The sequence below is a fragment of the Danio aesculapii genome, chromosome 7 (assembly GCF_903798145.1).
Source record: "Danio aesculapii chromosome 7, fDanAes4.1, whole genome shotgun sequence".
Taxonomy (NCBI): domain Eukaryota; kingdom Metazoa; phylum Chordata; class Actinopteri; order Cypriniformes; family Danionidae; genus Danio; species Danio aesculapii.
This window is the reverse complement of record NC_079441.1, coordinates 23,144,341-23,159,057: the sequence shown is the minus strand read 5'-3', so window position 1 is coordinate 23,159,057 and position 14,717 is coordinate 23,144,341. Positions and strand designations below refer to the sequence as shown.

Below are 14,717 nucleotides of genomic sequence, written 5' to 3'. Positions count from 1 at the left end.
AGTGAAAGTAATCACTGAGGCTGCCTGGTGCAATTGTAATGATGCAAAATGAGATTTAAATAAGATGTATCGCTTACATTTCTGTAAATAATAAATTGGATTAAATGCAATGCAGTGTATCTGATGCTTTAGTAGATGTAACCTAGATAATTGTAGCGCACATAGTGCAGCATTTATAGATTGGAATCCTATCCGTTTAGCGAGTACGCATTTATGTGGTCAAATGTAAATGGACCCGTTTTTATATATCAGATCAGAAAAAAACGCATGAAGTGACCGGATGTAAACAAGCCCAATAGACTCATTTCACGCGGGCGCCATTTTAAACAGCAAAATCGAGGCTGCGTTGAGAAGGAAACGGAAGTATCGCCTGAGTCACACAGGAACAATAGCCACATTTCCACTATCGGGCCAGTGCGAGCCAGGGCTTTAATCGGGCCAGGCCGGGCCAATAGCCCGGGAGGTTGAGAAATGAGGCCGAAATCATGTCGCGTTTCCACTGTCGGGCTAGTTGCGCGCGCGTCACGCAAACACCGCCCCCAGAACGTCCCCCGAATCAAACGTCACACAACCCGCCCACTTCAGCGGGAACAAAAAACTCAAATTATAACCACAAACACAACCTGGCATCACTACGAGAGCTGGAAGATGGAGAACACCGAAGCGATTGGTTTTTTACTGTTTGTGGTCTGTTGGTGTAAGGCCAGACAGCGATCCCTGGATAAGGACATTCGAGTTCGGCGGCATTTACTTCGAACACAGATTTTGGCTGCAAGGCGCAAAAGAGCAGCCGAGCGACGAGAACGACGATAGCAAAACAAATGTAAGGGAAGAAAGCATCTTGTCTCCTCTTTACCTGACAGGAAAACTCCGCCTTTGTACGTAACCCCGCCCCAAAGCCCCAGTTGGCCCCCTTGGCCCAAGGTATTCGGCGGGCCGAAAAAGGCCGGACGCTGGCCCCAAGGAAGCCCCGCTTTGGCCCGATTACGCCCCGGAAGTGATAGTGGAAACGCGACTGGCCTTGGCTCGCTCGCTTTAGGCGCGATAGTGGAAACGCGGCTATTGTGTACCTGGCTGAATATCTTATCAGCAAAGAGAAAGTGACACAAATTGATACTTTCACGCCTTCCGAGTGACCTGAAGGTCCGTTCTGAATGAATAGTGAAAATAAAAAGCGATATCAGACCTCATTTTCAGCCTCAAGTTAAGGGAAATGACACTAGTTAGCTAATGTTATCTTTCCCTAACATACGTTTTAGATGCCATTTCGTCACCTTGGAATTATAAGGTTCTATATGCGTTCTAAATGATACTGAGATATTGAGCTTCAAATTTTTGCATTCCATAGCAACAGTGTGTGTGTAGCATTTGTTTTTAAAATAAAAAGTCTTAATGTAAAAAACATATCAAAAAAAACATCCCATAATGTAAATGTTATATTTGATAAGAATATGTCAACAACTCAATTTTGACAATGTCAGATAGAACCTTAAATTCCAAGGTGACGATTTATCAACTCATGTTAATGATGTGATTCTTTCACTATATTAGACTTGCCAGATACTGAATTCAGTACTGAAATTTTAAAAACGTCATATCCCGGTAACATTTAAGGCCCTGTTAATGGCGTTCTTAAACGCTGCTGATTTGCCATTGTGTTCAACATGCTCAACAGAAATGGCTGTGATGGGCCGTGAAGGGTCATCAGTTCACCGCACTTCACTGATGTTTACCGAGCACACAGACGAGCGATCCACTTGATGAATCGACTGATCTTCGCAGCTTTAAAAACACCAGTTTCTGTGTTTGCACTCAGTGAAGAGTGGTGAACTGATGACCTTCAAGGCCAATCACAGTCATTATTGTTCAGCACCTGGTCAATACTATGGCAAATCAGCTGTTTAAGAACGCACACAGCAGTGCTTAAATATTAGTGGGAAATGACGTTTTTAAAATTTCAGTACTGAAATTCAGTATCATGGCAAGTCTAATATAGTCTGAAAGAGATTGTGATTTCGTTTGATGCCTAATATGCTTTTAATTGTTTAAACTTAATTGAATTAAATTAAAGTGGTGTTTCACCATATCTGCATTTTGAAATCAGGCAACAGCTGGAGGTTTGTAGTCCACAGCATGTTGTTGCAATGTTTACCATACTGATCCTATACTTCCGGGTTTCGTCCCACCACAGCTTTGCATTTCGTACTTTAAAATGGTGGCCCTGTGAAATAAGCTTATAGGACTTTGTCTGAATATTATTTGAATTTACAAAATAGAAAATTACATTGGATTTGGCATATATTAATCCAAAGCAACAAAGGGTGTCACAGACAACAATTTACTAATATTTGGCATAATGATATCGAAATAGTTTTACAACTTACACAGAACCTCATTTTCAACAGTTTGTTTTGAAATAAAGGCATGTAAATGTACACTTAATTCATTGCCTTGGAATTGAAGCTATGAACTTGCATTTCTTGAGCTGTGTCTGTCTGTTACGTTTAGCAGAAATAAAATGAAAAGAAAATCTAATTATGCCTTAACCCAACGTTTTTTTTTTTTTTTTAGGAGGATGGAACACCCCGGTGCAAAAGAAAGTGACCACATTCATATCATTGCCTTAGCACAGGCACTGAACGTGCCCGTATTAGTGGAATACATGGTAGAGGAGAGGGGTGGACAACGGTGGAACAATCATATCTTTCGGAAGGAAAGTGTGCCACGCATCTTCCTGGCCTCTAGGCCGCCAGGCCACTATGAACATCCTGTATAAGTGATATCTATACAGGCATATACTGGTATATCTCTGGTGGTTCCTTGTGACAAAACCATCAGTTTCTCACAGCCAAGTTGTCATATGTATGCATACATACATGTTTGCCAGGCTTTGATTAATCACAATAAAAAAATTCAATCCAGTTTTTCCTCAATTACAAAATGAATGATTTGTTTTCATTACAGACAATTTAAAGATATTGATCTCAGAACAATTGACACTGCATTAAATGGCAGCATTAGGGTTGTACAGTAGTTTCTTTGGTTTTGTGGTTGTAAATGTTAACTTGCTTTTAGTGTTTTTCCTTTGTTACACTGCCTTTCATGAGTTTTATTAAAGGGATTTACACCTCTACTGGCTGAAGTGAGTTTGTGGTTACAAAAATGGTCATTGACAGGCAGACTTCTACAGTTAAGATGAGAATCAATTAATAAAACAAAACTGATGGTGAATTGAACAGGTTATATTTGATCTTAAATGGCAACATATTTGAATGCAACTTGGCATATTTTACATTGACACACATTGATGTTAGATTAGTGTACAACTGAAACTGCTAGAACACAAAGATGTCTGATCTTCTGGCTGAAAGCATCTTCATTCTTCCTCACTGCTGTTTTTTGTGGGTGTCAGACGATTTGGACAGCAACCATGCTGCCGGTCCAAGAACAGCAACAGAGATGAAGGTCATCACAAACACGCTCTCCTAAAAGTGGGAATAAACGTGTATGGTTGAGCATTAGTGTATAATAATGTGCTGAGGTAAACTGACATTGGCACAGTAGATCTGATAAATCTGTGCATATGCACTAACAAGGATGTCATGAACTGTTTAGATCGAATCTTTAAAATGAATCAGTTGAATATGAACTAGAGTGAATGGGAACAATTAAAAGCAACTCATTGAAATCAGCAAGTTTACTAAACATACTGGAGGAATACCGCTTTAAACAATGGAGACTGAGAAAACAACTCAAAATGTGTGTAGATTGGTGGTTAAAAGCAAATCAGGTTGTAAATGTCGAATCATAGCTGCACACTATTGAAGTGTTTAATAAATCAGCAAAAATGTAACTCGTTTGAGACGTATTGAACAGGTGAAAATCATGTACCGATTACTCTGAGTTCTCCATTCACTCGGTAAGCTAAACTTCACTTACCACAACGCCGACGTTGCTTTTAGCTGATTTAGCGTTAATGTAGAAACGGTGGCTAAAGGGAAAAACATGTTGTCCAGTTGTAAATCTCGTGCTTTTGAGCGCTCGTACAAAGCCAAACATGATGAAGGACAACACCGACAACTTCAGAATGAAATTCTTCACTGAATGCGCGTGCGCGAGTCCTGTTTATACGTTTACGTTTCCCGCCAACTAGCGCGTGCACTTCTTTTGTCCAATCAACACACGGTAATGGCCTACGTGTGCAGCAATCAACACAGATATTTACACTAGATAAAAGGAATGAGTCATAGAGCCGCCATTTTAGTACAGAATAGCGCTCATTTGAAATGAATGTGGGACCAAGGTGCAGTGGAGGACTGGCCATTCAGAGCCAGAGATATATACACATACACACATATATACCTACTGTATGATCAAGAGTTTTCCCGGTGGTCAGTAGCAAATATTATTTTAAATTACGAAATTATCATTTTACATCACTTTCCTACATAGATGGATAATCGCGTGGGCACTGCCGACAAAGAGCATGTGCTTGTGTGCATGGAAATGTACAATCCTTCATTTACATTATTTGCTTATTTTATTCAACAAAACTAGCATATATCTAGTATTTAATGAGAGCTGGTGCTGCTTTACCTTATGGTAAGTGCAGTAAGAGAACGTATCAATACTTTAAGAACAAAAGTTCGTAACATACAAAACATAAAAAACTAAATATTAGCTATGAAATGTTCTGTCTTTATGCTTTGTTTTCTCATTACTACACCCGTACATAGCACTAAAGTCCATCGTCTTCACATTGGTCTTGACTAGTGCGGCTGAATGACTAGTCCTGAGAGCACTGTAAAAATGTGGCGGCACTAATGACGCATGCTCAGGGTCTGTGTGCCATATCTAGTGTATATATCTATGTTTTCAGCCAATGATGAAATTCCGGTGAAAGGTTTATGTGACTATTTTTAATTTCATAAAGTACCTTTTACATCGATGTTGTAATTTAATTCAAATATATAATCAGTTAAATAGACTTCAGCATCTATTTGGTTCTTAAAGCCTAAAAAGAGACGAAAGACTTTGCAGACGCAGAAATTCCATTGAAAATACTGGGATAAAATTCATTTTCATGTATTAAAGACATGGCTTGGAAAAATATAATTTAATACAGTGCTTTTTGTTTGGTCTGATACCCACTGTATATCGTAGCCAGCCAGTGAAGATCGCTGTTTTTTTTTTTTTTAAAGAAATCAGATCTTCAAGGCAGCGATTTTGTATGGAATGACAATTCACCAGAAGCCCTGGAGCTGGCTGACAGAAATTAAAAGTCTGTGTGCAAATACCCCATTATTAATTACATTAAGACAAACCAATTCACAGACAAACTAACTTAATTCACATTTTAAACATTGAATGTTTGTCGTTCAAACGTTAGTTAAGATTTTTAGGTTAAAACACTGTCATATTGTATTTTTAAAACACAAATAAGTGAATGTAAAAGAAGCAAACTTGATAAGATATTGTTTTTTTTTTATTTGTACGTTTTACAATGACTCCTTTCGATCACAAAATTAGGACAATTTTGGAGACCAAATATTTCCAATCCTCTCATCTCCAAAACTAAGATGTTTACAATGTATGATACAACAAATGAACAAGATCCGCTTATAGTATACAAACTATAACGTTTATACAAAGTGAAGCCAAATTTAAAAGGGCAAAAATAAGCACAAAGGCACATAAGCCTTCTCGATCTTAAACCAAATACATACATTCATTCCTTTCTATACAGCAAACCCTTCAAATACAAATCTAGTTTCTCCATCATCATCATCATCAATCAACTCAATTTGTTTTAGCAAAACGGAAAAAAACCTTTTAAGGCAGTAAATGGTCACTGAAGCAGCATTCTCCTTACCTCAAGAGAAACGTCCACTTTCTCACAAAGGAAAAGAAATCTAGTAGCAATTGCCTCAAAAGTTGCCATGTTAGCTCGTGATATGATACACAAAGTTAAACAGTGCATCTCTTTTAAGTATAAACTTATTCAAAGCACACGTCTATATAAGAGCTTTGGTTAAGGCAAGGCTGGTCTTCCTTAAGACATTTATGCAGGCCACTTCCCAAGACAGGCACAGAAACATTTATATTCTTACTTGGATGGACATAAATGTTATCTTTGGCAATAATATTCATCCCAGAAGAGTGTAGCAAGTACTGTAAGGCACACTGATTGTGATGTCTCACAAAAATAGGCACCTCTTGATGCAATGCTTCTTTCAAAAAAGTTCCAGTTACGACAGAATGAAACTTCTGCGACTAAAAGGTGCACTGTAGCATCCTCTATGTACACGTTTATTATGTACATCCACATCTCTCAGAAAATTAAACACATCAAATGCAAGAAAAATGCCAATAGGATGCATGCAGCATAAGAATGTAAATGACCGTTAAAGCAATATGCAGGATTCTGAAGTGTACTGACAGAGAGAATTACATATTGTATGCATGAATATATACACACACACATAAATAAATAAATAGCAGTGCATGGACACTCCCCCTGCTGTATTTAACGAGAAGTATACGCACACATGCGTTCTTTGGCGGTGACTGAGGTTAATCGAGCAAGCGCGACAAAATGAATGGATACAAGTGCGGCTGAAGAACGAACAAACAACTTCAAGTAGGGATGTAGTGTTTTGAAACTGAACACCTGCAGTGCTTTTCTGCGTTCAACTGTTGTGTCATTGTCATGTCCATTCTTGGAAGCATACTGCAGTACAAAATCCTTTTGGTCCCACTCATGTATTATTTAAAGCACTCCTCAGTAATGGCCATACCCCATTCCAAAACCTAGGCCGAGGCTCTCTCGAAGTCCCCTGAGCTGCTCCTCGCCGAGCCGGATCTTGTCATCCAGTTGCCTCTGCTCTACCAGTAGCGCTGCCTTCATCTTCACAAAGTGACCGTAGTCCCGCATCTGTTCTGGGGTCAGGCAGCATCCCAGCACTCTGCAGACAGCCTGCTCGCGCCGGTCCACATGCTCCTTCAGCTCCTGTGCCTCTCCCATCTGAACCAACAGCTGCTTCTTCTTCTCCAGGAGCTGCAGCTGGAACATCAGAAAGAAAAATTTTGTTAATGTAATGTAATGTGTATTTATATAGTGCATTTATTGTCACTTAAAGCGCTTCACGATCATGGGGGGGGGGGTCTCTCCACACCGCCACCAGTGTGCAGCATCCACTTGGATGATGCGACAGCAGCCACAAGACAACGGCGCCAGTGCGCTCGCCACACACCAGCTATAGGTGGAGTGCAGAGACAGTGATACAGCCAATTCTGTGAATGGGGATGATTGGGAAGCCATGATGGTAAGGGCCGGTGGTGGAAATTTAGTCAGGACACCAGGGTTTATGCATGATAACCATTTTTAAGGTATACCGCGGTCAAAGTTTTAAAACCGCCACAATTCTCTGCTATACCTTTTCTACGGTATATGTAAGGTTTTATTTTGTTTTGTTTTTTAGGACAACGGTATCTCCAGTAGAAAAGATATCCAAGATGCTGTTTAAAATTGTAATAAAATCTGTGTTTTGGATCCTAATAAAGACATCAGAAGTCAATGATTTATTTGAGTTATTCAGCCTGCATGTTTACTGCTCCAAACTATTTTCAAAGTTTCTCAAAATCAGCTATATTTTTTTTGAAGGGGAAAAAGTTTTTGATATTACCCAGACATTTCAAAAGAACATACAGTATGTTAGAGCAGTAATCAATATCGTAAAACCCTGATTTTTTCCCCCAAAGTTATCATTAAGTCAGAATCTATACCCCAACTCTTTGCGAGAAGTGCCATGGGATTTTAATGACCACAGAGAGTCGGGACCTCGGTTTGATGTCTCATCTGAAAGATAATGTTCACTGAGCAGTATAGAGTCCCCTTCACTATACTGGGGCATTAGGTCCCACACAGACCACAGGTTGAGCGCCCTCTGCTGGCCTCACTATCACCACTTCCAACAGCAACCTAGTTTTCCCATGTGGTCTCCCATCCAGGTACTGACCAGGCTTAGTCCTGCTTAGCTTCAGTGAGTTACCGGTCTTGGGCTGTAGGGTGATATGGCTGTGGCAGAATGTTGTTGGGAAAGTTCACCCCAAACTGAAAATTTACTCACACTCTAATGGCTCTAAACTTTTATAAATGTCTTTCTTCAGCTGAACAAAATATAAGATATTTTGAAGAATGACAGAAAAAAAACAGCTATTGACTTCTAACAAAAGATACAATAAAAGTCAGTGGGCTCACTCACACTGAACTCGTCTTTGCTTCTAAAAAAGCGACACACTAAAGTTCATAATAGTTTGAAAAAAGCACAGCATAAAGCACAAAGATATCCGGACATAGCCACTGAGCGCCTGTAAACAAACTTGCAACAAAACCCCACCTCTGAGATCTTGTGATTGGTCAACTGCTGTAGAACTGACAGTGATCAGCTGTGCTGTGTGTGAAAATTGAAGTTCGTTTAACTTGACAGAGCATCTAAAAAAAATGGTGCTCGTGCACACACTTCAAAAAACACAAGATGCGTGCGAGCGTAAAGCCTGATTTATACTTCTGCTGACGTCAACGATGATGCGCACCTCTCGAAAAATCTAACTACACATCACAATGACGCCAAGCGCAAGCTCTGTGATTGGTTGGCTTGGTAGTGGTGACGAGCGTGGGCGGTGCTGAGAGTCCCATGAAGGAGCTTCAGGTGGAAACTGTTGTTTTGTGTTTACCTTAAAGTTGTTGCACGTTCACTGGTTCCTGCTATTGAATGAGCGAGTTTTAGCTACTTCTACATTAAGGTAGCGTTCAGGAAAAAAAAACACCCTCAACTCGACACAGAGGAGCATAAAAACCTCTCTGCCAGCTAGCAGTTCGGAAGTATTATTGCAGAGCAACACAAACAGCACACAGAAGTATAAATTAGCCTTAACCGTCAAGCTTGAGTTAACATTTAAAACAATAGAAAAGTAGAGCATTGGAAACGCGTTCTGTGAGAAGGGTGCCAATGGCAGTTTTTTCCCCCAGCATTCTACATCTTCGTGTGTGTGGAAACTGACGCATGTGATGTTTGTTGACATCATCATAGATTTGTTCTATTGTAACTGCCCTACGCTATTACACTTGGGTACAGTAGTCAACAAGTGGATCAAAAAAGTTTTTCCAAATTTAATCTTAGACAAGAAAAGGTGTTGTTCAATAGATTTAGACAACTCTGATTAAAAGTTTTGATCCACCTGAAGTTGGTCGTACATAAAACTTTGTGTTTCGAGTTGGGAACTAATAATAAACATTTTCATTCTTTTGACAATATAAACACTAAGGTTGAGATTTGCTACATTTTTCTGGAATATATGTAAAGTTTTTAATATTTGAAACATGCTGCAACTTTTAAATTGCATCTATACAGCAACTTGTTGTGCAATTAACACTAATGGTACGTTTACACTAGACATTGATGAAGCATCAAGCACGAGTGATTTTGCGCAAATGAGGCAGCGCAAATTAAGCATTTGACATGCTTAACATAAGAACTGCTTGAGTTGGAAAATTAAACTTTAGTAGACATTCGCATGCTGGAGCTTGCTCTAGTATGAGCGTGATTATGACGTAGTGCCTGTTGTTGGTGTCCCAAGGGAAAATCCTCCTGCAGGCATGGGATAACAGATCATCAAACTGGGACCAGCTCAGTTGGAAGTACGACTAAAAGTGGCCATCATCCAAGAGCAGCTTCTGGATAACTTGATGAACTCAGAGCTGGGTGCATCTCGGAAGGATCTAATAGATCCATATGGCACCGAACGAATCTACGCTGTTTTTCAGCCTCCCTAAAGCAGATGAAGCACAACTAATCTCTTGAGAAAATCCATGTTAGCCATTAGCAACAGAACTGGAGTCACCAAGCAGACTGATGGCCCTTCCATGATGTGAATCTGCATCTATCGTGAAGTGAATTTCACGAGAAGTGCTTAGCTGTGAGCACATGTCCTTCACAACAACCAGAACTCAATTCAGGAGCAGATTAGTGACAAATCTGCAGCAACTGTGTGAAGTTATCAATGCAGTAGTGACCAAAATCTTTTGGAATGTTTTTGGCACCTTCTTGAATCTTTCCCATGAAGAATTAAGTTCTGAAGTAAAGAGGTCTCTGTACTGGTAAATTGTACCTAATTAATTGTCCAGAGTTTGAGTTACTATGTATTGCCTGAGCGACAATATAGTATATCATTAGTAAGGATATCTCTCTCCTTACCCTCTCCTGGTGTCCAGTTTCTGGGTCCACACAGTCCAGGGCACTTTCCACTCGGATTAGCCTTCCGGAAAGCGACAGCAGCAGACTGGTCACCTTGTCTAGGTCACCGATGAACATCCGATACTTGTCCACCTCGTTGGGCTTGCAGATGGCCAGCACCAGACTCTCCACCTCCTCTCCCAGCTGAGCGTTGGCCCGAATGTCCTCCTGCAGACCCCTCTGTGCCTCACGCAGCACAGTTAGCTTTTTACGCAAACTCTCCATTAGCTGCTTCTGCACATCAACAATAAATAAAAAATTGAGTTTTGTTTGGTAGAAATAAACACTTTATTAAGTAGGAAATCCCAATAGTGAAAATAGAATGAACCTGGATCCCTCAGCATATTCACAAAGAATGTAATAAGTGAATCATACAATGCGTCTTTCACCTTATAATTGAGCTCCTCATCCTCCTCTTTCCTCTCTGAGATCTCTCTGAACTTGGCAAGAAGTAGTGGGTTGTCCGTTGACATGTCATAACAGGTCGATCGTGATACTTGAGGCGTTGTAGATGTATTCAGTCTGGAGGCTCTAGGAAAGAATTTTTTTTTAAAAACGGAACACTGGACATGACCTTTTATGGCACTTAAAAATATCTTAATTTACTGTTGTATATTGTGCAGGAGAATGAGATTGAAGCCAAATGAAAAAAAACAACAACAACAACAAGATGCATACACTTGAAGACAAAATTATTAGCCCACCTTTGAAACTGCAATTTTTTTTAAATAGTTCCCAAGTGCTGTTTAACAGAGTAAACTTTTTTTAAAAATCCTTTTTTTCCAATGTTTTTCTTCTGGGGAAACTCTTGTTCCTTTTATTTTTTTATTTGTTACAGAACAAAGCACTGCCGCCCAATGACTAATTAGTGCTAATAACTTGCCTAGTTAAGCTTTTAAACTGCACTTTAAGCTAAATACTAGCAACAGCCATCATGGCAAAGACTTAATACATTGTTAATTACGGTTATTATGCTTTAAAATGTGTTAAATAAAATTTTTTGGATTGCATTTCTTAACTCCTCATGTTGCTAGTTAACACACTCAATGCAGATTTTTTCAACACATCCCATAATTTCTAAAATATCAACCTCTATCAAATGGTAGATATGGAAGTTTATGGTAAAAGTACCAGAATTAATACATATACTATGAAAAATCTAAAATCTGGTCTTTGATCAATTTATCAAAAACAATATAATTAAAATAAAACATTTTTGAATACTAAATCATCTTTAGTTTTTGAAGTATGCCATTAATAGATCAAGTGTAGTTGTGAAACAGGATGTTTACTTGATTTTTTTTGAAAACCAACAATGCTGTGTGTGTAAACCATTACTTAAAACAGTCATTCTTTAAATGACTTTAACAGTCATTATTTAAAACAGAAAAAACAAGGTCAACCGTTTGGTAGAGCAGGCAGTCAAAGGGTTAAACAGCACGTGAGAAATATTTGAAAAAGAATACAAATTTTAAAGGAAGGCTAATAACTTTGTCTTCAACTGTACGCAAGGAAAAAAGAGAACATCAAGATGAGTGCTGTAATGAACAACTGACAAAAACTGCATTGCTGTGGTCAGCCAGTTTGTGTGTTGCATTCATGGGTTGTTTATCCAACTTTGATCAATCAGAGGGGGCCTTTACTATCCTTATCCCTACCTCTCCAGTAGGTGCTGTTAGGTCAACTTAGAGCTGAAGAGAAATACTAGTGCCATTGACAAGAGAAAAAAAAATGCAATACGAATCTGAATAAAAGCCAATAAGAATCTGAAATCAAAGGTTCAGTCATTCATGGTGTTTTAATGTCTAAATGTTTGCACCTTCTAGCTCAGAAAAATATCTACTACTTTATTTTAGTATGATCATTACTAGTGTTGGGCAATAACGCTTTACTAGTAATGTTACTAGTAATTACTTTTTAAATATAGTAACTCCGTTACCGTTACAATATGATGCGTTTGTCCGTTACTTGGTAATTTAATTAATTTTGGCTGCAGTCTTGCCCACATCTTCCTGTTTACAGCGGCGACGCATGGTGGGATTGGTGGTTGCCAACCAACCACCGTAAAAGAAGACACTTTGTGATTGAGGCGCCAGAAGGCAAAAGTCAAACGAAAGCAGAGACTGAATGTGCGCGAGGTACGTCAAGCGTGTGCACGAGAGAGACTGGGTGCGCGCAAGAGAGGCCAAGTGTGTTCGCAAACAAGAGACTGAATGCGCGCGAGGTAGACCGAGTGTGTGCACGAGAGAGAAAGCGAGAGACAATTAACGTTACTAATACTACTATGTTTGTTGTTTCAAATAAGCACACATTTGTTATCTGTATAACAAAATTGATTAGTTTAGTGACACTTTTCTGTTATATTTCAGAACACGCTATTTAAATGTATGGTGTTGTATTGCTCAGAAAAATGATGTGATTTATTTTTTTAATTGTTTTAATATATTTGAAGCCGTTATACAACAGCAGATTTTGCACTTTAAATAAACACGGCTTACTTTCCATAAGTTGTTGACGTACCACATTTAATTTGTGGTTAGTATGAAAATTGCTCATCGATTTCATCTTTGAGCAGCTGCTATGCTTTTGTTTTGTATAAAATGTAAAAAATTGATGGTCATCTATAACAGCAGTTTTTTTGTGCTGATTTTCACCAAATAGATTCTGAATGGCAATTCAGATTACTTTAATTTATTTATTACATAAAGGTTTGTGTTTGTTATATTTTGTTGCTAGTTTTCATACTCAAGCTGTGAAAGAACATGGTTTAGAGTTAAATACAAACTTTTATGATGCTGAAGCAACTTTAGATTTAGCTTTTTTATTTCTGAATATATTATTCATCTGGTTTATCACCTTGAGATATTTTCATATTTGTGCTGCTGGTCTGACTTAAATAAATTAGTTTTTAAAAATTACTATTTGTTTAAGTCTGTCTTGTGTTTTAGTTGTGACAATGCAAGTTATTTAAACTGAAGCTGATCAACAGTGTATTCTCCACGCAGCACTGAAGAGACGTTATAAAGGCAGTAAATGGGAGCATTAAAAATGTTCTTCGGTAAAGTGACTCAAAAATGATTTTTAACAGTAATGCATTAGTTTTTGATGAATTAATCGATAAAGTAATTGAGTTACTTTTTGAATGAAGCATCTAGCACAACACTGATCATTACATAAATAAATGATTTTTAAAATTGCTGATAAAATAGCGCTTTGCAAGTATGTTATATCATAAGTAGGCCCACGCGGAATCTGCACGCGCAGAAATCCACAAATTTTATCTATGTATTTGTAGAGTCTATGTATTTACTTGTGTAAATGTGTGTACGTTTTATATTTATTTAGTTTTAATTTCACTAATATTCTTGTGATTTAATAATAATAATATTAAAATGTTCATATGATTTATTTACAATACAGTTTGTAAAGTAAAATCTTCGTTTTTTCTAGTAAATATATGACATGAAAGACTTGCTTTGTTTACCAAATAAGTGGATCTAATTGGATTTGCATTGTAAACACAAAAGTTTAAAATATATTGTTTTTTATTTCATATATTAAGTTTTTAGTTATGATACTCGGAAAATCATTCCGCATAAATCCACAGATATTTTACAAAATTCTCTGCAGTAATAGCAAAAAATGGCCGCAGATTTTGTCAGGCCCTAATCATAAGTAATACTGCTATTGCAACACTGAACACTACTATTGCAATATTGGATATCCCACATTTTCCCAGTATCGTGCAGCCCTACTTGAGAACTTCAAAAAAGTGAAAAGCTTGTCAAATTAGATTGTCGAACCTCTCCAGTGTTCCTCCGCTGATGGGATATCCCCCTCTCCAGCCGTCCCCACTCATCTCAGCATTCACACTGTGTGGAAACAACTCTCCAATCAGCTCCTTCCTAGACACACCGTACTCATCGTCCAGAATGGAGTCCACCAGGGAGCCCCTCGGCCCTCTAATGCTTCTAGCCGATGGAGCCGCTTCCTCAGGCGTGTGGTCAATGTCGGTTTCCAGCACCATCACAGGTCGAGCAAAGCCCTGCATCTCCATCCGGTCCTCCGTCTCCTTCCTCTCAGCCTGCTCATTCTCACAGATCTCATCGATGTCCGTCTCCAGAGGCGGGTCTCCATCTTCGGGACCCTGAGAGGGGATGATGTGGGTTTTGTGGGCTGCTACGGGGAAGCCTGCTTGCTGGGGCTGCAGTTGGAAGTTGTTCATGGAGAAGTAGGACTCTGGACATAAAGGCCCAGCTGAGAAACTGTTTGAGGGCACTTCAGGAGTCCTGCTTGTGCCCTGTGTGGTGTAGTGAGGGCTGGATCCATCCCACTCCACTCCATGATCGGGGAACCTGGGCTTCAGGTGTGTGACTCTGGGCGCTTCAGGTGCTGCAGCAGGGTGGATGGGTATTCTGAAAT

General features: G+C 39.0%; 2 protein-coding genes across 3 annotated transcripts in view; one reads left to right on the top strand and one right to left on the bottom strand.

Annotated features, from left to right (window-relative positions):
• The window catches only part of otub1b (OTU deubiquitinase, ubiquitin aldehyde binding 1b), a 13,422-nt gene extending 10,646 nt beyond the window's left edge, over positions 1 to 2,776 (top strand). The window contains exon 7 of the mRNA XM_056462710.1: positions 2,633 to 2,776. Within this exon, the coding sequence (XP_056318685.1) occupies positions 2,633 to 2,776 (144 nt within the window). The remainder of the gene's footprint in view (positions 1 to 2,632) is intronic.
• A 2,691-nt stretch (positions 2,777 to 5,467) lies between these two features.
• The window catches only part of shroom4 (shroom family member 4), an 89,744-nt gene continuing 80,494 nt past the window's right edge, over positions 5,468 to 14,717 (bottom strand). For both annotated transcript variants that reach the window (XM_056461322.1, XM_056461323.1), the window contains 4 exons: positions 14,099 to 14,710; positions 10,685 to 10,826; positions 10,257 to 10,529; positions 5,468 to 7,063 (listed from right to left, as the gene is read on the bottom strand). In XM_056461322.1, the coding sequence (XP_056317297.1) occupies positions 6,782 to 7,063; positions 10,257 to 10,529; positions 10,685 to 10,826; positions 14,099 to 14,710 (1,309 nt within the window). In that variant the 3' untranslated portion in view covers positions 5,468 to 6,781. The remainder of the gene's footprint in view (positions 7,064 to 10,256; positions 10,530 to 10,684; positions 10,827 to 14,098; positions 14,711 to 14,717) is intronic.